The 23599-nt window shown below is 35.6% G+C and overlaps 2 protein-coding genes across 2 annotated transcripts in view; both read left to right on the top strand.

The window, feature by feature from the left end:
- Window positions 1-6323, top strand: part of LOC123525693 (ATPase family AAA domain-containing protein 2-like) — a 67143-nt gene extending 60820 nt beyond the window's left edge. Inside the window, exon 26 of the mRNA XM_053538876.1 lies at window positions 44-6323. Coding sequence (XP_053394851.1) covers window positions 44-127 — 84 coding nt within the window. The 3' untranslated portion in view covers window positions 128-6323. The remainder of the gene's footprint in view (window positions 1-43) is intronic.
- Window positions 1-23599, top strand: part of LOC123524418 (trifunctional enzyme subunit beta, mitochondrial-like) — a 150832-nt gene that overhangs the window by 110194 nt on the left and 17039 nt on the right. The gene's annotated exons all lie outside the window — the stretch shown is intronic.

Raw genomic sequence — 23599 nt, 5'->3', positions numbered from 1 at the left:
TGCTTGTGTATAGGACCTAAAGATGTATTTTATTTATTTTCAGGAGATGGAAAAACGACTTAAACATTACACATCTAGCATTACAGAAAGACTGAAGGCAGAGAGGGCTAAAACTGTCTCTTCATAGCGATGGAAATAACATATATAGTATATAGACACACATACTGGCTCAGTGTAGCAGTTTTATTTGAATTACTTATATATTTATTTATTATATATATTGATGAACTCAAGGATTTTTGATGAAATGAGTACCCATAAATGTAAAAAAATGAAACTCCAGAAAGAAACAGTTTACAGGATATTTAACTGCATCATTATTTAGCTATAAATGATAAATTTCAGCCTTCATTTTCTGCCCGAAATCTTAGAAAATAGTGCATGTTATGTTATAATCAAAACTAGGGTTAACACAGATCTTGAAAAGTGACGGAGTTTAAGTCCTATAAAACTTAGACATTAAAAAAAAACAGTAAATAATGGAATAAAATCAGTTTGTGGTTGTTCAGTCCAAGATTTCAAGAGATTGTTTCAAGAAAACTGATTCTTGAAAAAGTGAATTAAGTAAGTAGTACTTGAATTTTGTCTTTAGCATTCTGTATGAACAATTATTTAAGATTTTCAACCAGGTTCCTTGTGTTACATTTTCTGTAATTTATACATATATGTATATTTATTGTCACAGTAAAAAGGAAAGATTGTCATAAACTCAGACAGAAGGGGTCAGACATTTTCAATATTTTGTTTTCTTGCCAATTTTGACCCTATAAATGTTTTGTGGGAGGGGTAGATTTGTTAGCTTATATGCTATATAAAGGCACTACATCGTACATGATGGATGAAATTTGTCATTAGTTAGTTTGTCATTTACAGGTATTGATGGATGCAGTTATTTTGCCTTCTTTCTTTTTTTGGAATTTAATATTTTTGCATAAAAGGGTAGTGATTTCGGCCAAAGTCGCGTACCTCTATTTGTTTAAATTCCACCTATTTATTACAAAGATAATTTAACATACATGCTGCCACATGTGTTTCTGTGCATGTAATTTGAACAAATGTAAACTGAGTTTTTTTGTTTTTTTTTTTAATATTTCCATTGAAAGGGTGAATAATATTGAATATGCAACTAAGGCCAAGATATCAATAGTTTTGGGATAGAACAGTTCTTAAGGAACATTTAAGATTGAAAGGTGCCCAAAATAGTTGGGAGATGAAATTTTGTGTTTCATAATTTTTTCTAGTGTTCAGTGCATCATACATATAACAAGTTTCGAGAATAAATTTAAACATGTTAAATATATCATTTTGTTATACAAGTGTTCAAGGTATTTACATAAGTTTATAATTGTATTCTGAAAATAGATATTTGCATCATATGTTATAGAGAACTGTATGGATGTTTCTGTTGTGTTTATTGACTTTAGTTTCTACTTGATGAGAGTGAATATTTTCAAGGAAGTGTTTAAAGAATCAGTCAGTATTTTAAGGAATTTTCTTTCCTTTTTTTGTTAATACAAAGTCAGCCCTAGTTTGACATCCAGGAAATAATGATATATCTTCCAGTAGGTAATTCTAGTTTTACATTCATCCTCTCTGATTGTAGCAGTTTCCATCTAGTTATTAAGCAAGACATTTTGTATAATGAATTTGGAACTTTCTTAGAATACTGTTGAAGAGGACAGTTTATTAATTTCAGCTGAAACCATTTTTAAACCGGTTTAGAGAGAAACAGAATTTTTGTTTTGTTAACTATTCATAACAGATTATGTCAAGGTAAGAAGCTAAACATTGAGTTAAAGCTAGAACACATCTTCTGTCTGTAACTGTGTTGATGCTGACTGTGTTAAAAGTAAATATTTATTTTCAAATCTTGTATAGTAATCTTTAAAACTTCATTATATATATTGTTCTGTACCTATGTTTTTGCTGATATTTATATACTATACATTAACAAATTTTTATCAGATTCTTACATTCTGTAAGTATTTATATTAACTTCAAGGTAAATCTGGGTTTATGAATTTTTTAACATTTTTTTTTTCCAGATTGTGATAATTTGTGTCTACATTCTATATATTTTGTTATAATACCCGAAGATACTAGATATATATAACGGCTATATTGGAGTCACGCATATCAGTCTGTCCATCATGTCCACTCCATATCTTCACAGTTGGGAAAATTTTGGTAAAACTATATTCATTTGTTAACCTCATCTAGATGACATCCATTGCACACAGATCCAGTGGTTAGATAGTTAAACATTGGGTCAGCTTCATATTGTGTATGCAGCTTTAAAGATTTCATAGAACTACCATCGGTGGTTAATCTCATCCTTACGATGTCCATATCGCACAAACGAGGTCACTGGGCTGCAGGTCATGGTCACATATGAAGGTTAAAGGTCATATATAGTTTGTCTGAACAGCTTGGACAATTTTCATAATTAAACTTCAGTTATTTACCTTACCTAGACGACGTGCACAGTGCACTACCTAGATTACAAGGTCCTCATTCAATGTCACACTTGGAGGTCAAATGTCAGATAGTTGAACTGCGTGTCTGCTTCATATCTTTTAAACTGTTTGGAAGATTTTGTAAAGCTGGATACATTTCTTCACTCAGTCCAATGTCAAGATCACGCTTGGAGATCAAATAGCTGAAATTCACTCCATATCTTCTTACCATCTAGAATGAATTTAATAAAATAAGCATCATTTCTAATCTCATCCTGTTGACATGAAGGATGCACAACCCAGATCATTAGCTCACATGTGAGTGTTACACTTGGAGGTCAAAGACTAAATAGGTTTTATTTGTGTCCTGTCCATATCTAACCACTGCAAGGATTTTCTTCATCAAAAATCTAGCAGCCATTGCTAACCACATCAAGACAATCTGCAGCATGTACAACCTAGGTCACTACACCCAAGACCAAGGACACATTTGGAAAGTCCATGGTCACTTCATTTTACTTACACTGTATCATAGTAGCATCTGGGGGTTATTTATTGCCTATAATGATAGCTGTAGTTTCTTCATGTATTATTAACTACAGGAATAGGTTACACCTGGAACCAGATAATGTGCACATTTTTAGCTCATTTTTTATTCATGGTCTGCCTGTCAAGTGTAAGTGTTGAGCAGTTTTCTCCTTGCTTATCTCTAAGTAACCTGTTACTTAGGATTGTTGCATGTCTCATATTCATCCATCATCCCAATTTCTTTGAAGAATGTCTTGTAAATCATAAAGCAGTTTCAGCCAAATTTCTTAGGAAAGGTCCTTGGGTGGTCTCATCTCCGATTCCTTCAAAACTAGGCCGTCCGTTTCCCAAGAAACCACTGGTTTGATTTTGAAAGTTTACACTGGGGTTACTTGAGTGATCCTAACCCACCCTCTTAGCTCAATAGGGAGTGCGCAAATCTACGGGTCACAGTCACGAGTTCTCCGTGAAGAGTTGATAAAAGACATTTTTGTTGTCCTATACATCTGGTTCATACATGTGGGAAAGTTGGCAGAGAACAGGTTTGTACTGTTACAAAATCCTGGAACACTGGTTAGGTTAACTGCCTGCCATTATTGAACTGAAATACTGTAAACCGAAACATACAAACAGAATCTATTAAATTCCTTCAGGCTAATCTTACACATTAACACCACCCAGTCCCTACAGTTATTTTGTACCTCATCTGAACTGTTTGTATAGGCTGATGATAGAGCATTCATCGTCCATGGTCGTGCGTCATGATTTTACTTAAACAGCTTCACACTGTTCACAGGTTTCCAAAATAAAATATGAGCCGTGCCATGAGAAAACCAACATAGTGGGTTTGCGACCAGCATGGATCCAGACCAGCCTGGTCAGGATCCATGCTGTTCGCTTGCAAAGCCTATTGCAATTAAAGAAACCTTTAGCGAACAGCATGGATCCTGACCAGACTGCGCGGATGCGAAGGCTGGTCTGGATCCATGCTGGTCGCAAACCCACTATGTTGGTTTTCTCATGGCGCGGCTCAATTATTATAAACCTGTTTGAAAATTTACTACTTAGTTTCATTTAAAGATGTGTATAAATATTTCATTAGAGCTTTATTATTTGCAACTGGGATGACAACATTTGGCTTTGCATGATTGTAAGAGGTAAATCATAGGGTCTGAACAACTAGTTTTGCTGTTCCTCTTTGATTCCAATAGGTATAGATTTCTTTATTTCAAACCCAATGTGTTTATTTTGATGTAAATGAAATGTGAAACCAAAATTTTTAGTCCTGGTTGGCGCCATATGACCTATACCGTGTTGATGTGCCGTAAAACCCAAATCAGACCCTTGATTAGTTATGCATATATGATTTTTTGTGTGACTTGTATAACATTTTTGTTACTGATTTTGATGTATGTTGTAAATAGGCAGGGGAAAAACTTCTAAAAACACATGACCAGTTTCTGCAAACATCATAACTGCCACCAACATGATGTGTACTACCTTGTCCAATAATACCTTGTCTGATGATATATTGATGACTTTTCAAAATGATTTCACAGGATCCTCAACCAAAACTTAAAGCAACCTGTGAAACTTTGGTGAGCAATTTAGGGCCATTATGGCTCTCTTGCTTTAAGTTTAATGTACATATCAGCTTTCTTGTAATTTGCTTGATGAGATGTTTATGTATCAGATACTCACTTTTAGCAGATGTAGTTATATCCTTGTAAGTGTAAAATCCCTCATTTATACAGGAAGAAAATTGAATATTTATATGTGAAATATGTTCCTATACATTTCCAGCCAGATACACTAGTCAGATCTGAATATTTTCCTCATTTTTCTGCTATATGGTCAGTGTCCACTGTCTGAGAGACTGAGTGATAGTTCATAGTCTGATTTAATCCTCTTGGAGGAAATCCATGAAGTGATATGTTCATCTGGTCAAGTTGATATGCAGGTCAAGGTCACAGCTGAAAGTCGGACATTTGAGCCTTGGATATTGTGTCTGTACATATCCTCTTAACTCCTCAAGGATATATGTGAAATACTGGTTGAATGTTCAACTTATCAGGAGGACCTGCAGAAATTGCACCATCCTAGGGTCAAGATTATGTTTAAGCATGCTTCATTCAGACAAAAATTTCACAAAATTGGCACTGCAAATTGACAGTAATATCAAATAATGTATAGTGCATACTGTAAAACTACCTGATATGATATTTTGGTTTCGGAAACAAAATTTTTGTTGCTGTTGCAAAGCTTACCAACTGCTCCTTACTGTGAGGCAATTTACAATGTTATGTATAAGCAACCTGCGTTAATTATGTCTCCCACCACACCTTGGTGTGGGAGACATTTTGATTTACGTCTGTCTGTGTGTCTGTCACAAATCTTGTCCATGTTCTTAGTTGAACAGTTCTCATCCGATCTTCACCAAACTTGAACAAATTGTTTTGACCATAAGTCCTCAGCCAAGTTCAATAACTAGCCAAATCGGCCCAGGCACTTCGGAATTATGGCCCTTGAAACATTGTTTTTCATAATCAAATCACTGAAAGTCTGACTGGTAATTGCAGTTAAAAATAAAGTTTTGCGTGCAAGTTACTACAAGTATCTTCAAAACTAATGCTGATACTGGATTGAATCTACAGTTATTTTAACATTTGGGTAATATTCCTGCTTCTAGGACAACAGTTAGAAAAGTCTGGCATTGGCTGTCTTACGGACAGCTCTTGTTTCATTGCAGAGCAAAGTTCCAGGGGGACAAATGTCCAACATCCTGTTTTTGTAATACTAAATGTGATGTACAAATCCCTCAGAGAGAAAATGATAGTTCACATTGAATGAAGACTGACAATCTACCTTCATCTTGTATTGTCATTTATGTGAAAATGTTTTGCATTTGTGTATCAGGGTATATGTGGAAAATCTCTTAATTTTGATTGAACCTATTCTACTGTATATGGAAGATTACAATTCATGACTTAAAGAAGTTGACTACAGTCTGAAGCTAGTTTAAATTTATGTAAAAGATACCAGTCTGTTTTCCTTTTATCTCCAGATGGCTAGTTTTTAGTACATTCTAAATGTTAGTATATTCTTTCAAGTACCGTTTAATCTGCTGTGTAGAATTTCATTGTACTCTCTGTTGTAATTTTGTTACTTGGTAAATGAACTTCGTTACTTTGGTACAACCTTTATCTTTGTCGTTATTTATTAATGTTCCTTACAAGTATGTGTGCATGTTAAGGTGAAATATAAAATGTTGTCATTTTCCAGGTCAGTTTCAATTGAATATTTGCTGTTTACAAGGCACAATAAATTAAAATGAAATGCTTGAAAGTTATTTGTGTTTAATTAGAGAGAACTACCTTAAAATCTAATGTGAGTTTATGGCTATTTTTAGCTCGACTATACGAAGTATTGGAGAGCTATCCTACTCGGCCTGGCGTGGACGTCCTTCCGTGTCCGCAACATGGTTAAAGTTTTGATGCTTTCTCTATATCTCTGTAATTACTTGATGGATTTGATTCAGACTTATTTTTATGCCCCCACTTTAAAGGGGGGGCATATAGATTTGCCCTTGTCCGTCCGTCTTTCCGTCCGTCCGAGAATGTTGCCTAGCTCCAAAAGTATTTGACGTAGAGTCATAAAACTTTACAGGAATGTTGGTCAGCATGTGTAGTTGTGCACCTGGGGTTTCGCGTCCGGATTCATTCAGTCATGTAGGAGTTATGGCCCCTGACTTTGTAAAAATTGGTGATTTTAGTGTTGTGTCGCCCCTAGCTCCAAAAGTATTTGACGTAGAGTCATAAAACTTTACAGGATTGTTGGTCAGCATGTGTAGTTGTGCACCTGGGGTTTCGCGTCCGGATTCATTCAGTGGTGTAGGAGTTATGGCCCCTGACTTAGTTAAAAATTGGTCATTTTAATGTTTTGTCGCGTGTAGTTCCAAAATTATTTGACCTAGAGTCACCAAAGTTTACGGGAATGTTGGTCAGCATTTGCAGTTGTGCACCTGGGGTTTCTTGTCCGGATTAATTCAGTATTGTAGAAGTTATGGCCCCTGACCTAGGAAAAATTTGTGTCCTTTGTCATGTAGTGGGGGCATCTGTGTCCCATGGACACATTTCTAGTTTATGAATAATCCCCACTCCCCTTAAAACTTAGAATTTCAGGTTAAAGTTTTGGTGCACTTTTAAAAGTTTAGGGATTTGGGGTAAAAACATGAGATTTTATTTTATACGATTTTAATATTTACAAAATCACAAGATCTAGTAAAAAATTAGCTCATTAAATATTTACAGCATAAAAATAAAACAATCAAAATGCTAGGTAACCAGCACATGTTTATGATATTTAGTCACAAGAGTCATTGTTATGACAAACAAGTTTTTAAAAGGTCTTTAATGTTGTCAACACCTTTTCAGAAACTACAGTACCTTATCAAACTTGTTATACGTGAAAAACATCAAAGATACGTGTCAGTCTTGGTAATTTATGGTTTGTAAAACGTGCGAAAATTAAGAATTTGAACCACTGCATTACCCTTGCATGATCGTAAGAGGCGACTAATAGGGTCTTAACACTTGGTTTTGCAGTAACTGTGATTCCAACAGATATGCAAATTTTGATTCCATACCTCATGTTTTTATTTCGATGTAAATGAGATGTGAAACCAAAATTTGTAGTCCTGTTTGTTATAAATAAATAAATGTATAAATTTGGAAAATATCAAGTTCGAGAGGCATTTTTATTAGTCCAAACTTCCTAGTTTCTTAGCTCACCTGAGCAAGGTGAGCTATTGTGATCACCCTGTGTCCGTCTTCAACAATTTGACTTTTAGCACTCCAGAGGTCACAATTTTGGCTCGATCTTAATGAAACTTGGTCAGAATGTTATCCTCAATAAAATCTTGGACTAGTTCGATATTGGGTCATCTGGGATCAAGAACTGGGTCACCAGGTCAAATCAAAGGAAAAGCTTGTTAACACTCTAGAGGTCACAATTTTGTCCCAATCTTAATGAAACTTGGTCAGAATGTTACCCTCTATAAAATCTTGGATGAGTTCGATATTGGATCATCTGGTTTCAAAAACTAGGTCACCAGGTCAAATCAAAGGAAAAGCTTGTTAGAGACCACATTTATGACTGTATCTTCATGAATCTTGGTCAGAATGTTAATCTTGATGGTCTCAAGATTCAGTTTGAATCTGGGTCATGTAGGATCGAAAACTAGGTCACCAGGTCAAATCAAAGGAAAAGCTATTTAACACTGTAGAGGCCACATTTATGACCATATCTTAATGAAACTAGGTCAGAATGGTAATCTTGATGATCTTTAGGTCAAGTATAAATCTGGGTCATGTGAGGTCAGAAACAAAGTCATCAGGTCAAATCAAAGGAAAAGCTATTTAACACTTTAGAGACCACATGACCATATCTTAATGAAACTCAGTCAGAATATTAATCTCGATGATCTTTAGGTCGATAGGTCAGGTGAGCGATACAGGGCCTTCATGGCTGTCTTGTTTTTCATTGTCTTTTCTTGTATAATCGACATAAGTATAACACCCTATTTAAAGTACCATGGTACGGCATTTAACAAATTTATATCGAGGCACCATTTATGCAGATCGAAAACTGTTTGCTCGTCTTTACGCAGCGAATTTATACGAGGTCAATATTTACGAATCTGATTTGGTCGTAAAAAAAAATAGTAAAAATTAGCAGCAGGTGAAAAATACCCGTTATACGGTAGATTAGATTCAAACTTAAAATAATTGTTCCACATCATATGACACAAGGTCCATAACGCTGGCACCAACTCTTCATGAATTATGCCCCCATTTTACTTAGAATTTTCAGTTAACTTTTATGCGTTTTCACTACTTCACTACCCTGTTATTACATAAAGGATTTGATTCAGAATTAAAATTTAATTCCACATCATCACACACTTCATATGACACAAGGGCCATAACTCTTGCACCAATATTTTAGAAATTATCCCCCCATTTTAGCTCACCAGAGCACAAAGTGCTCAGGGTGAGCTGTTGTGACCAGTCATTGTCCGTCTTGTGTCAGTGCGTCGTCCGTTAACATTTGCCTGGCTACACTCTAGGGGCCACATTTGTGACCCAATCTTTATGAAACTTGGTCAGGATGTTTGTGTTGATGATTTCTAGGCCAAGTTCGAAACTGGGTCATGTTGGGTCAAAAACTAGGTCAGTAGGCCAGATCAAAGGAAAAGCTTATGAACACTCTAGAGGTCACATTTGTGACCCAATCTTTATGAAACTTGGTCAGAATGTTTGTCTTGATGATCTCTAGGTCAAGTTCGAAACTGGGTCATGTGGGGTCAAAAACTAGGTCAGTTGGCCAGATCAAAGGAAAAGCTTGTGAACACTAGAGGCCACATTTGTGACCCAATCTTTATGAAACTTGGTCAGAATGTTAGTCTTGATGATCTCTAGGTCAAGTTCGAAGCAGGGTCATGTTTGGTCAAAAACTAGGTCAGTAGTCCAGATCAAAGGAAAAGCTTGTGAACACTCTAAGCACCACATTTGTGACCCAATCTTTATGAAACTTGGTCAGAATATTTGTCTTAATGATTTCTAGGTCAAGTTCGAATCTGGGTCATGTGGGGTCAAAAACTAGGTCACCCTGTCAAATCAAAGGTAAACGTTGTGAATACTTTAGAGGCCACAGTTTTGACTCAATCTTTTTGAAACTGGGTCAGAATGTTTGTCTTAATGATTTCTAGGTCAGATCTGAAACTGGGTCATGTAGGATCAAAAACTAGGTCACTAGGCCAGATAAAAGGAAAATCTTGTCAACACTCTAGAGACCACAGTTCAAGTTTGAAACTCATTAGAATTAGTCAGAATGTTTGTCTTGATTATCTATAGGTCAAGTTTGAATCTGGGTCAGTGGGGTCAGAAACTAGGTCACCCAGGCAAATCAAAGGAAAAGCTTGTGAACACTCTAGAGACCACAGTTGTGACCCAATCTTCATGAAATATGGACAGGTTGTTTGTCTTGATGTCTAGGTCAAGTTTTAATCTGGGTCATTTAGGGTAAAAAACCAGGTCACATGGTCAACTCAAAGGCAAAGTTTGTGAACACTCTAAAGGCGACAGTTGTGACTCAATCTTTATGAATCTTGGTCAGAATGTTTGTCTTAATGATCTCTAGGTTAAATTCGAAACTGGCTCGAGTGGGGTAAAAAAAAGGTCAGTAGGCCAGATCAACTCGATGATCTTTAGGTCGATAGGTCAGGTGAGCGATACAGGGCCTTCATGGCTGTCTTGTTTTTCATTGTCTTTTCTTGTATAATCGACATAAGTATAACACCCTATTTAAAGTACCATGGTACGGCATTTAACAAATTTATATCAAGGCACCATTTATGCAGATCGAAAACTGTTTGCTTGTCTTTACGCAGCGAATTTATACGAGGTCAATATTTACGAATCTGATTTGGTCGTAAAAAAAAATAGTAAAAATTAGCAGCAGGTGAAAAATACCCGTTATACGGTAGATTAGATTCAAACTTAAAATAATTGTTCCACATCATATGACACAAGGTCCATAACGCTGGCACCAACTCTTCATGAATTATGCCCCCATTTTACTTAGAATTTTCAGTTAACTTTTATGCGTTTTCACTACTTCACTACCCAGTTATTACATAAAGGATTTGATTCAGAATTAAAATTTAATTCCACATCATCACACACTTCATATGACACAAGGGCCATAAGTCTTGCACCAATATTTTAGAAATTATCCCCCCATTTTAGCTCACCAGAGCACAAAGTGCTCAGGGTGAGCTGTTGTGACCAGTCATTGTCCGTCTTGTGTCAGTGCGTCGTCCGTTAACATTTGCCTGGCTACACTCTAGGGGCCACATTTGTGACCCAATCTTTATGAAACTTGGTCAGGATGTTTGTGTTGATGATTTCTAGGCCAAGTTCGAAACTGGGTCATGTTGGGTCAAAAACTAGGTCAGTAGGCCAGATCAAAGGAAAAGCTTATGAACACTCTAGAGGTCACATTTGTGACCCAATCTTTATGAAACTTGGTCAGAATGTTTGTCTTGATGATCTCTAGATCAAGTTCGAAACTGGGTCATGTGGGGTCAAAAACTAGGTCAGTTGGCCAGATCAAAGGAAAAGCTTGTGAACACTAGAGGCCACATTTGTGACCCAATCTTTATGAAACTTGGTCAGAATGTTAGTCTTGATGATCTCTAGGTCAAGTTCGAAGCAGGGTCATGTTTGGTCAAAAACTAGGTCAGTAGTCCAGATCAAAGGAAAAGCTTGTGAACACTCTAAGCACCACATTTGTGACCCAATCTTTATGAAACTTGGTCAGAATATTTGTCTTAATGATTTCTAGGTCAAGTTCGAATCTGGGTCATGTGGGGTCAAAAACTAGGTCACCCTGTCAAATCAAAGGAAACGTTTGTGAATACTTTAGAGGCCACAGTTTTGACTCAATCTTTTTGAAACTGGGTCAGAATGTTTGTCTTAATGATTTCTAGGTCAGATCTGAAACTGGGTCATGTAGGATCAAAAACTAGGTCACTAGGCCAGATAAAAGGAAAATCTTGTCAACACTCTAGAGACCACAGTTCAAGTTTGAAACTCATTAGAATTAGTCAGAATGTTTGTCTTGATTATCTATAGGTCAAGTTTGAATCTGGGTCAGTGGGGTCAGAAACTAGGTCACCCAGGCAAATCAAAGGAAAAGCTTGTGAACACTCTAGAGACCACAGTTGTGACCCAATCTTCATGAAATATGGACAGGTTGTTTGTCTTGATGTCTAGGTCAAGTTTTAATCTGGGTCATTTAGGGTAAAAAACCAGGTCACATGGTCAACTCAAAGGCAAAGTTTGTGAACACTCTAAAGGCGACAGTTGTGACTCAATCTTTATGAATCTTGGTCAGAATGTTTGTCTTAATGATCTCTAGGTTAAATTCGAAACTGGCTCGAGTGGGGTAAAAAAAAGGTCAGTAGGCCAGATCAACTCTGGTGAGCGATATATACTCTTGTTACTTTATAGTCTGCCAATATCTGAGGAAAATGTGACTTCTGATGGCATTTTTTGTTAATGCTCGGATATTATCATAAAAGTGTTCCTTAGGATCAAACATGAAATTTAAAAGGGGCTGTCGCCTTATAGGGTTCCTCATTACAGTATAATGGGGTCAAAGGTCAAATGAGTGCATTTACAGATAAACTATAACGCTGTTCACTCGTTTTATTTTCATATAAACATCTAAATTGGTTTAAATATGTTTTTCAACGCCCTTTAGTATTTTGTAAATAAAACTGATGATAATATTAAATATATATATATATATTATATAGAATAATATATATCTAGGAAAAGTGGCATACGATGGCTAAGTGTGTTATACTTGACATGTTTGCCAATCTATATTTGTGGATCAACTGCAAAAATATTTTGCTACTGTAGTATCCAAGGGTTATTTTAATGTAATTTCAAGGTCACAGACATGTCAAGGTCAAAAATGAACTTTTGAAAATGACTTCTAAGGTACTAAAGGAACAACTTTTCTAACTCCACACCTGTTTTTTTTTTCTTTTATCGCCAAATTTTGACAGATTTGAATGATGTTCCACACAATGTTTATTGATTATTTTATTATAATAAAACATAAAAACGATCATAGCCTGAATTATATTCATCTAACCGTAAGGGTAACAATAAGGCAACCCTTAAATTAAAAGTCACATAATAGTAAATTCATCACAGCAGAAATTCAAAGTATCATATTCTGAATGTTCAAGTATGTTTAGCTGAAATGAAACATCCGTCAATATTTTCAATATGAACATGTAAATTTTATATCAGGTTTGTGATGTCATTAATGACACCAATTAATGACAAAATTGTTTAATACTGTAAGTGGCAGTACTTGCCACATAGAGACCAGCACCAAGTTACATCCATTCTGTGACGTTTTATTTTTAGGTTAACTTATTTGAACTGTTATGGCTCAAAGAATGTACGCACAGTTAATATCGCTGTTATGTTTATTCAACTGTACTGGTCATTAAACAATGTGTCCAATTTTCATTCAAATCTGTCAAAATTTGGCAGAGATAAAAACAAAAGTCAGGTAGCAATAAAATTTGAATTTAAGCTTTGAACTGACTATCAAAAGATTATTTACATATTGTACACCTTTCGATAAATGTGTGCGAAAGGGAAAATATGGTTGGTTTTGAGGAGGAAGACTACAACGAAAATGAATTACATACAAATATATATAAACATTCTCACATAAACAGTTAAAATCACTTTACTGTCATGTATACAACCAAGTATTTTAGCTCAATAAGGAGAGCGCAGATCTAAGGGTCGCGGGGTCGTGAGTTTGATTCCCAGGAGAGGTGTATGTTCTCCATGATGATTTGATAAAAGACATTGTCAGGAGTAATTTCGTCCTCCACTTCTGAATCATATGGAAAAGTTGGCAGTTACTTGCTGGGAAAAGGCTAATACTTGAAAAGACTCCAGCAACACTGATTAGGTTAATTGACCACCGTTACATGACTGAAATACTGTTGAAAGTCACACTTACATACAAATGTATATGGAATGCTTCTCCAGCTCCTAAAGAAATGATTTCAATACTGGTGATAATTCAATATATGATATATATTTATGTTAATTTGTCCACGCGGTGATTGTTAAATAGGACCATTTTATAGGAATAACTGAAATATTGGTCACAATATAGGTGTACATAGAACATGTACGGTAATAAACAAAACAGAACAGATCTGTAGGAATTCCACTAGTTACTCTATACACCATGTCTTTGATTTGCTGTAATTTCTTTCCTTTTTTACTATCGGTCAGACATATATCAGCATATTTTATGTATTTGTAATTTAATAAAGTAGAACATTTCAAGAACTATCAACGAAGCTCTTAATGCGATATTTGCATTATTTTATTCTGAAAAGTCAGCACGCTATTTCTTTTTCGAATCTTATAATTTTTTGCTTTGCTTCCACACTCTCACTTCCTGTTCAAAACAAAAGTTGAAAACGAATCAGATCATAACAATTTACACATCTGACACTTGGTTTCAGACAGGATGTCCTTGATTACATTGTGAAAAGAAAGCTAGTATCTTGACACTGAAACATTAGTCATTCATATGTTTTACAAATTAAAATGTAAAAATAAAGATATAAAAACATCAGAAAGGTTGCTTTAGATTTATTATAATAGTAACATTAAGGCAGATTCAGTAAAATATTGGAAATGTACCTTTCAATATCTTCATGATTACTGACAGATGATGGTTCAGCTAATCAAAATGATGAATTATGGTGGTTCGATAGTAACTAAGAGATATACAATGTGTAAAAATAACTTTCTTCATGATGAGAAGACTGAGCATGAAGAAGAGATTTGAAATTCAAAATGATGGATTTATAATAAACAAATACTGTCATTGAATATGTCAGGCTAAGACGTCTATAGCTTGTGCTCACATTTGTTTTATTATAAACATCAGATTCCTTTGTGATACATTGGTAAGTTTGCTCTACTCGGTTCTATCACCAACCAATCACTCGGAAATATAAAGGCGTTGTAACAGGCAAACAAACATGCTTACCCCTATATTCACATTCATAAAGATAATACTAATAATATTCGATATACTTTCAAATTCACAGACAATTATTAAGCCTTTTTGAGTATGACATTGATAGAACCAACATAAACAAACACTGGTAGTCATAAAATTGTAGATATTGAAAGCACTTGAAGAGCGGTTACCAGTTCTTATAATAGCCTAATGTTAATGTGCAAAGAAATATTTTTAAGCTGATTCAAAAATATGAAGAGTACCATTTTCATGCTAATGGAATGAAAATAGAAACAACATAACATTTGCGGTTATCTAATATCTATATTGAAACTTTGATATCGTTTAATTTTTGTACATAGATGATATTTCTAAACGCCCACACATTCCTGAAATTACTACAGCACATGCGTTAAACACTGGAATAGATTTTTAATTGACAGCATAGACCATTTTAGGTAATGCTTGAGAGAATTTGCACATTTCATACTATCTCACAAACAGACTTAATCAAACTGAGAGTGCTATTTTACGTCCTTGAGTTCTATGCTTCCGAAGGAATCTTTAGATCTGTCAATAGTTATTACAGTCAAACTATGTTTGCTAGTGCTCGACGGGACAAACAAAATGTGTTCGAGATATCAGTAGTACAAGCCAACGTGAAGTACACATTATATAGACCTGACGATGAGTTCGAGCCAAGAGTAGTAAGCGAATAATCCTAATTCGAGCAAACGAAGTTTAACTGTACAAGTGTTATAATACGGGCCATAGAATTTTTAGCTCGACTATTCATAGAATAGTGAGCTATTGCACTCGCCCATGCGTCGGCGTCCGCGTCCGCGTCGGCGTCGGCGTCCGCGTCCCGATTTTGGTTAAGGTTTTGTATGTAAGCTTACCCCTATATTCACATTCATAAAGATAATACTAATAATATTCGATATACTTTCAAATTCACAGACAATTATTAAGCCTTTTTGAGTATGACATTGATAGAACCAACATAAACAAACACTGGTAGTCATAAAATTGTAGATATTGAAAGCACTTGAAGAGCGGTTACCAGTTCTTATAATAGCCTAATGTTAATGTGCAAAGAAATATTTTTAAGCTGATTCAAAAATATGAAGCTGGTATCTCAGTAACCACTTGTGGGAATGGATTGAAACTTCACACACTTATTCACTGTGACAAACTGACTTACATTGCACAGGTTCCATAACTCTATTTTGCTTTTTTACAAAATTATGCCCCTTTTTCGACTTAGAAATTTTTGGTTAAGGTTTTGTATGTAAGCTGGTAACTCAGTAACCACTTGTGGGAATGGATTGAACTTCAAACACCTTATTCACTGGAATAACTAGATCTACAATTGTACAGTCCATAACTCATTTTGCTTTGTTTCACAAAATATATGCCTTTTTCGACTAGAATTTTGGTTAAGGTTTTGTATGTAAGCTGTATTTCAGTACTTACATGGTTCGATGAAACTTACATCTGTTCACTATCATGATCTGACATGCACTAAGCAAAGTCACATAACTTACTCTTTTTTTTCAAAATTATGCCCTTTTTGACTTAGCAGTTTTTGGTTAAATTTTTGTATGTAATCTGATATCTCAGTATCTACTAATTGGAATGATTGAAACTTCACACACTTGTTCACTGTCATGATCTAACATGCACTGTGAAGTCCATAACTCTATTGCATTTTACAAAATTATGCCTTTGACTTAGCGTTTTTGATTAAGTTTATATGTAAGCTGGTATCTCGTATCCCAATTGGAAGGATTGAAACTTCACACATTGTTCACTGTCATGATATGACATCATACAGAGGTTCAATACCTCTACTTGCATTTACAAAATTATGCCCTTTTCAACTTGTATTCATCATACAAGGTGTGAATGTCGAGTTGTGTCTCGAAGTGTCACGTATGTACGACATCTACAGGACAATACTTTGAAATGTAGCCGAATGGAAGTTTTAGATATCAAACATAAAGTAGTTTAGACAATATCGAGGTCGAAATAGCCTTCTATAGAATACTTTAGTCGTTTGATTTGCATCTCAATGCATACATCTAACGAGTAATTATATTCAATAATTTCACCGAAATTAATTTATATAAAGGTAGCAAAATGGCGAATTGACGTTTATAACAAATGCACTATTGACTTTGACCTTTGCTGGCTTATATACCTTAGACACAGCCCCTGAACTGTTCAATTTTTATAAAGTTAACAATTAGCATGGCTGTCGGGCATTAACAAAAAATGCCATCAAAGGCAATTTCTAGGCCACTTTTCTGGATATATAGGCAGACTATTAATTTTCTGGTTAAAATTTTGGTGCATTTTCACTCTATTTCAGATATTGCTATATGGATTTGATTCAAACTTAAAACTTTTGTTCCACGTGATCAGTCACATCATTTGACACAATGGCACTAATATTTTATCAGTTATCCCCCATTTTACTTAGAATTTCAGGTAAAAGTTTTGATGCTTTTTCTCTCTATCTTTATTATTACCAAATGGATTTGATTCAAACTTAAAATATTTGTTCCACATGATGACACACATCATATGAAACAAGGGCCATAACTCATACATGAATATTTCATGAACTGTGACCCCTTTTTTCTCAGAATTTTAGTTTAAATCATGCTTCTTCACCATATCTGTATTGTTATACGCCCGAAGGGACGTATTATGTTATGACGCTGGTGTCTGTCCGTCTGTCTGTTAGCAATTTCGTGTCTGCTCTGTAACTCTTGAATCCCTTGAAGGATTTCAAGGAAACTTGACACAAATGTTCACCACACTGAGACGACATGCAGAGCACATGTTTTGGATGTCTCGCTTCAAGGTCACACTTAGGAGTCAAAGGTCATATCAGTTTGTTTCGTGTCCGCTCTGTAACTCTTGAACCCCTTGAAGGATTTTAAAGAAACTTGACACAAATGTTCACCACACCAAGACAATGTGCAGAGCTCATGTTCCGGACAGCTCGCTTCAAGGTCAAGGTCACACTTAGGGGTCAAAAGTCATATCAGTTTGTTTCGTGTCCGCTCTGTAACTCATGAACTACTGGAAGGAAATCAAAGAAACTTGGCAGAAATGTTCACCACACTGAGACAATGTGCAGAGCGCATGTTCCGGATGACTTGCTTCAAGGTCAAGGTCACACTTAAGGGTCAAAGGTCATATATGACTTTGTGTATATTGCTCTGCATTGCAGTGCTCTTGTTTTTATTTGGCAGATCTCTTTTTTGTTCACTTACAATAATTTTTTTAGCTCACCTGTCACATAGTGACAAGGTGAGCTTTTGTGATCACCCTTCATCCGTCGTCAGTCTGTCTGTGCGTGCGTCCGTCCATCAACAATTTCTTGTCTGCACGATAGTGGTTTCATTTAAGACTTTATTTTAACCAAACTTGCACACAACTTGTATCACCATAAGATCTCAGTTCCTTTCTTGAATTGGCCAGATCCCATTATGGGTTCCAGAGTTATGGCCCCTGAAAGGGCCAAAATTAGCTATTTTGACCTTGTCTGCACAATAGCAGCTTTGTTAAGATTTGATTTTTACCAAACTGGCACACAACTTGTATCACCATAAGATCTTGGTTCCTTTCTTGAACTGGCCAGATTCTATTTTGGGTTAAACTGCTTTTATCTGTCAATCCTTCTTGTTTTTAACACTATCAACTGTATTTATACTGCAATACACACCGTGTATTACTTTTATCCTTCTATCCAATCTACTTTTAACTTCTTGTACAGGCGCGCAGCTGCACATAAAACTTGCAGAGAGGAGCGCTGCAGTATAAATAGATAGATAGATAGATAGGGTTCCAGAGTTATGGCCCCTGAAAGGGCCAGAATTAGCTATTTTGACCTTGTCTGCACAATAGCAGCTTTATTTATGATTTGATATTTATGACACAACTTGTATCACAATAAGATCTTGATTCCTTAGTTGAACTGGCCAGATCCCGTAATGGGTTCCAGAGTTATGGCCCCTGAAAGGGCCAAAATTAGCTATTTTGACCTTGTCTGCACAATAGCAGCTTCATTTATGATTCGATTTTAACCAAACTTGCACACAACATGTATCACCATAAGATCTTGTTTCCTTTCTTGAACTGGCCAGATTTCATCAGGGGTTCCAGTCCAAAATTGGCTATTCTGGCTTTTGCAGCCATATAGAGACTTCATTTATGGTTTTATTTGATAAAAACTTCCAAAATAACTTCAACAACAATAATTCTTGGATTCTATGACAAATCAGATCCAAGCGTAGGTTCAGAGTTATTTTATATCTGATTACCTCCCCTGATTGTAATCAAAATGGATTTATATCAGTTAGTACTTATAGGACTTATTTGAAATTTGAAATTTCATTATTGTCATTAGTTGGACTGAGCCAATCAGGGTAGATAACTATGGACTGATTTTATGTCAAATTACCTCCCTTTATTTCAAATTAAAATGGGTATATCTCCGTAACTAATGAAGATACTGATCTGAAATTTCATTTATGTCAACAGATTGATAAGGCAGATCCTTCTTTTGTTCACTTACAATATTTTTTTTTTTTTAATTACTTTTCTTTTACGCTACTATAAATAGCTTATATTTAGTAACTTTTTTATTATTGGCCGTAGGGAAAAACCGAGACCACTTTTCTGTGGTACAACACGGATGGTACTTCCAATGTTTAGGTGTATTTTGACATATCTATACCTTGTAAGAATTTTTTTCTTTTTGGTTAAATTTCTTCCCTTTGTTGTTACTGTCCTTTGGACTTAGATATTTTTTCTGAGGACCTTCTTGTCCTCAAGTGCAATGATAACAGGTGAGCAATATAGGGCCATCATGGCCCTCTTGTTTTTTAATTACTTCCCTTTTATGTTATTATAAATAGCTTATTTTGAAACTTTTTGTACCCCCCGACAACAAAGTTGTAAGGTAAGGGGGGGTATACTGGTTTCAGGTTGTCTGTCTGTCTGTCTGTCCGTCTGGCCGTAGACGCAATCTTGTGCACACCATCTCTCCTTATCCCCTTGACACAATTTAATGAAACTTCACGCAAGTGATCAGTAACAACAGTAGTTGTGCATGGGGCATGTTAGGTTCTTTTAGAAAAAAAAATTGCAGAGTTATGGGACTTTGTTTTTTTGTTACTATACTATATACATAGACACAATGTTGTGCGCACCATCTCTCCTCATCCCCTTGACACAATTTAATGAAACTTCACACAAGTGATCAGTACCAACAGTAGTTGTGCATGAGGCATGTTGGGTTCTTTTAAAAAAAAAATTTGCAGAGTTATGGGACTTTGTTTTTTTGTTACTATACTATATACATAGGCACAATCTTGTGCGCACCATCTCTCCTCATCCCCTTGACACAATTTAATGAAACTTCACACAAGTGATCAGTAACAACAGTAGTTGTGCATGGGGCATGTTAGGTTCTTTCAGAAAAAAAATTGCAGAGTTATGGGACTTTGTTTTTTTGTTACTATACTATATACATTGACACAATCTTGTGGCACCATCTCTCCTCATCCCCTTGACACAATTTAATGAAACTTCACACAAGTGATCAGTAACAACAGTAGTTTGCATGGGGCATGTTAGGTTCTTTCAGTGACAAAAATTGCAGAGTTATGGGACTTTGTTTCTTGTTAACATACTATGTACATACAGTCTGCATATGCAATCTTGTGCGTGCCTAATCTACCAAACCCTTGCACACAATTTAATGAAACTTCACACAAGTGATCAGTACCAACCCTAGTTGTGCATGGTGCATGTTACATTCTTTTAGATAAGTATTCTGCATAGTTATGGGACTTTGTTTTTTGTTACTATACTGTATACATACAGTCTATATACATACAGTCCACATAATTATGCAATCTTGTGTGCGTCAAATTGCAATGTACTGTGTCAGTGCATGCATGGGGTACATTCATCACCTTTAGTGATAGCTCTAGTTTATTATTGGCTGTAGGGAAAAACCGAGACCACTTTTCTGTGGTACAACATGGATGGTACCTCTAATTTTTAGGTGTATTTTTACATACGTGTACCTAATAAGGATTTTTTTTTGTGGACTTTGAATATTTTTTTTTTGTGGACTTAGATTTTTTTTTTGAAGTTTTCCTGTTGTTGTTCCACTCCTTTGGGCTACAACAGTCAAGTTCTTTCAATTTTGCTCCCATCCTATGATGTAATCCTTCGGGCATATATTGCCCTGCTTGGCGGAGCTCTTGTTACTAAATGGATTTGATTCAAACTTTAAATGAATGTTCCACATCATCACCCATATCATGTGACACAAGGTCCATAATGCTGACACCAATATGTCATTAGTTATGCCCACTTTTTAATTAGAATTTCAGTGTCGTGTTGTAAGGCACTTTTGCTCTTTCTCAGTTATTACTAAATAGATTTGATTCAAACTTATAATTATTGTTCTGCATGAAATGACACATGATGCATTACTTTTGGAGAAATTTTCCATGAATTATGTCCATTTTATACTCGTGTAATATTTTGATACACTTTGTCTCTGTTATTACTTAATACATATGACTTAAGCTACTGTCCAATATCTTCATGGACATTGGAGTCATTAAACACTCCAATGACAGCTCCAGCTTTCTCAGATGTGCCCAATTCCCTATCCAGCATTGAAATAGTTGAGCGCCCTGTCTCCTGTGACAGCTCTTGTTCTTCATATAGTAATTCAAGGTATACATGATGTCAAAAGATTAATACCAGAAGTGGGAACAAAGCTGTAACAATTTTAATACACTGGTTGAATGATTGCAGCTTTGAATTTATAACAAATATTGTTTGCTAGCTCACCTGAACCCAAGGTTTTGAATGAGCTTTTGGGAAAGGTGGATGATCCCTCGCCAATAATTTACATTAACGTCTTCTGCTCTGAGCGTACAGAATTACACCAGATTTGGTCTCAAGCATCATGACAAGGTCCTTTCACAAGGGTGTGCTCATGGTGAGCTTTTGGAATCATTGTATGTTCATCAATCTGTGGGTCATCCATATTCTTTAAGACCTGGACCACTATGCCAGTTTCAACCAAACCCCTTTCAACTTCCTTCTCATGGAGGATCCATGCAGAGGTCTGGTTGCCATGGCAACCAACTGCAAAAAACTTTTTAAATCTCCGTTGAAATCACTGGTCTGGTTTTGAAGTTTCACAGAAATGTTCCTTGGGTGACCTTCTACAGATTTCTTCAAAAATGGCTATGTAGAAAATCTCTGAAGCTGCTTGCCCAATGTACCATGGGTGTAGAGGTGACCCTCTACCAAATTTCTTCAGATTATTCTTTCCATTAAGAAACATGTCCTCCAGTGGGTGGGGATAGTTTTCCCTATATGGCCATACAGAAAATTTTGAAAATCTTCTCTGAAACTGCTGGCTCTTTTTCAAAATAATTTGACAGCAACGTCCTGATGTTAACCCTCTACCAAAGTCCTTCAAATGATTCTTTTTCTAAAAGAAAAACAAAAAAAAAAAACATGGCTTCCAGTGGGTGGGACTAGTTTTCCTTATATGGAAAACTTTGAAAATCTTTTCAGAAACTGATAGTTTTACACCAATGTTTCTTTGGTTAAATTCTACTGAAAAATATGGAAAATGTTTAAAATATTCTTTGCTGAAACTGCTTGCTCGATTTCAAAATACCATAGTTTAGCACGCGTTCCTTGTGTGACTTTCTACAGAATCCTTCCAAATCATTCTATTTCATTAGGAAAGGTTGTTGACAGAAATGTTCCATGGAGGACCCTCTACCAAAGTTCTTTCGTTGCGAAACATAGCTGCCAGGGGGCAGGGCTAGTTTTCCTTATATGACCATATGGACAACTTTGAAAATCTCTCAAACCTCAGCCTGATTTAAAAAAAAATTGACAGCAATGTTCCTTAGGTGACCAAATTCCATGAAGCCATGCTGAGTTTTTAAAATACAAGACCTTCTAAGGGCAGAAGAAGTTTTCTCTATATGACCATATGGAATACTTTGAAAATTTTCTTTTCTGAAATTGCTGGCTGGATTTGAAAATAAGATCACAGCAAAGTTCTTTGGATGACCCTCAACTAAATTCCTTCAAATCATACAGTTTCTTTACAAAAACATACCTGGAATATTTTCCCTATTTGGTTATTAAGAAAACTTAACTTGAAAAACTTTGATTACTACTCATAAACTAGATGGATCTTCATCAAACTTTTCCAACTGTATTCAAATGGGGACATTTGGCCCCTTCAAAGAAATACAAAAACCTGTAAACAACATTTCAGAAAAGCACTTGATGGATCTTCATAAAACTTTTTAGGGTCATTATAAGGTCTTCTGACAGATTTGTTGTTCCAGTTAAGAAGATATGCGCAATGATGATCATTTGATGCCATACTGTTTTAAAGGGGAAGGGATGGCTAATTATTGAGAAAAGTGGAAGTTTAACAAAGCTAACAGTGGGGAATTAGATTCATGTCGATAGTTTCTTGAGTTTAAGATGTAAAAAATAATTTCTTACGTTTTAGAAACTATTTTTATATTCTTCCTTTGTAGGCTTCTAAAAGTAAACAATAATTTCCCACTCACTAACTCACGGTGCCTATACCACGTGACTTTTATGGCTATGTGTGGGTATAAAAAACATAAACAGCCGTCGATTCAGGTAACATTTTTCATGATAACTTTCTTAATCCTGCACCAATTTTATTCAAATAAAGACGAGGGCCCGGCCATAAGAAAGATACAATCACGGCCCATCAGTTTGAGAAGAATAAATTCGTATTTTTGTCGAAAAGTGCAACCGCGCATTTTTCAGTCAGATTGCCGACGTGCTATGTGTGGGTGCATTCTGTTAAAATCGTTTATAAAACTCTTAAAAATGCGTTCAGCGACAGGGCAAAT

Source organism: Mercenaria mercenaria, chromosome 3 (assembly GCF_021730395.1).
Source record: "Mercenaria mercenaria strain notata chromosome 3, MADL_Memer_1, whole genome shotgun sequence".
NCBI classification, from domain to species: Eukaryota; Metazoa; Mollusca; class Bivalvia; order Venerida; family Veneridae; genus Mercenaria; species Mercenaria mercenaria.
The sequence above is the reverse complement of the archived record's forward strand: the minus strand, read 5'-3'. Positions and strand labels throughout refer to the sequence as shown.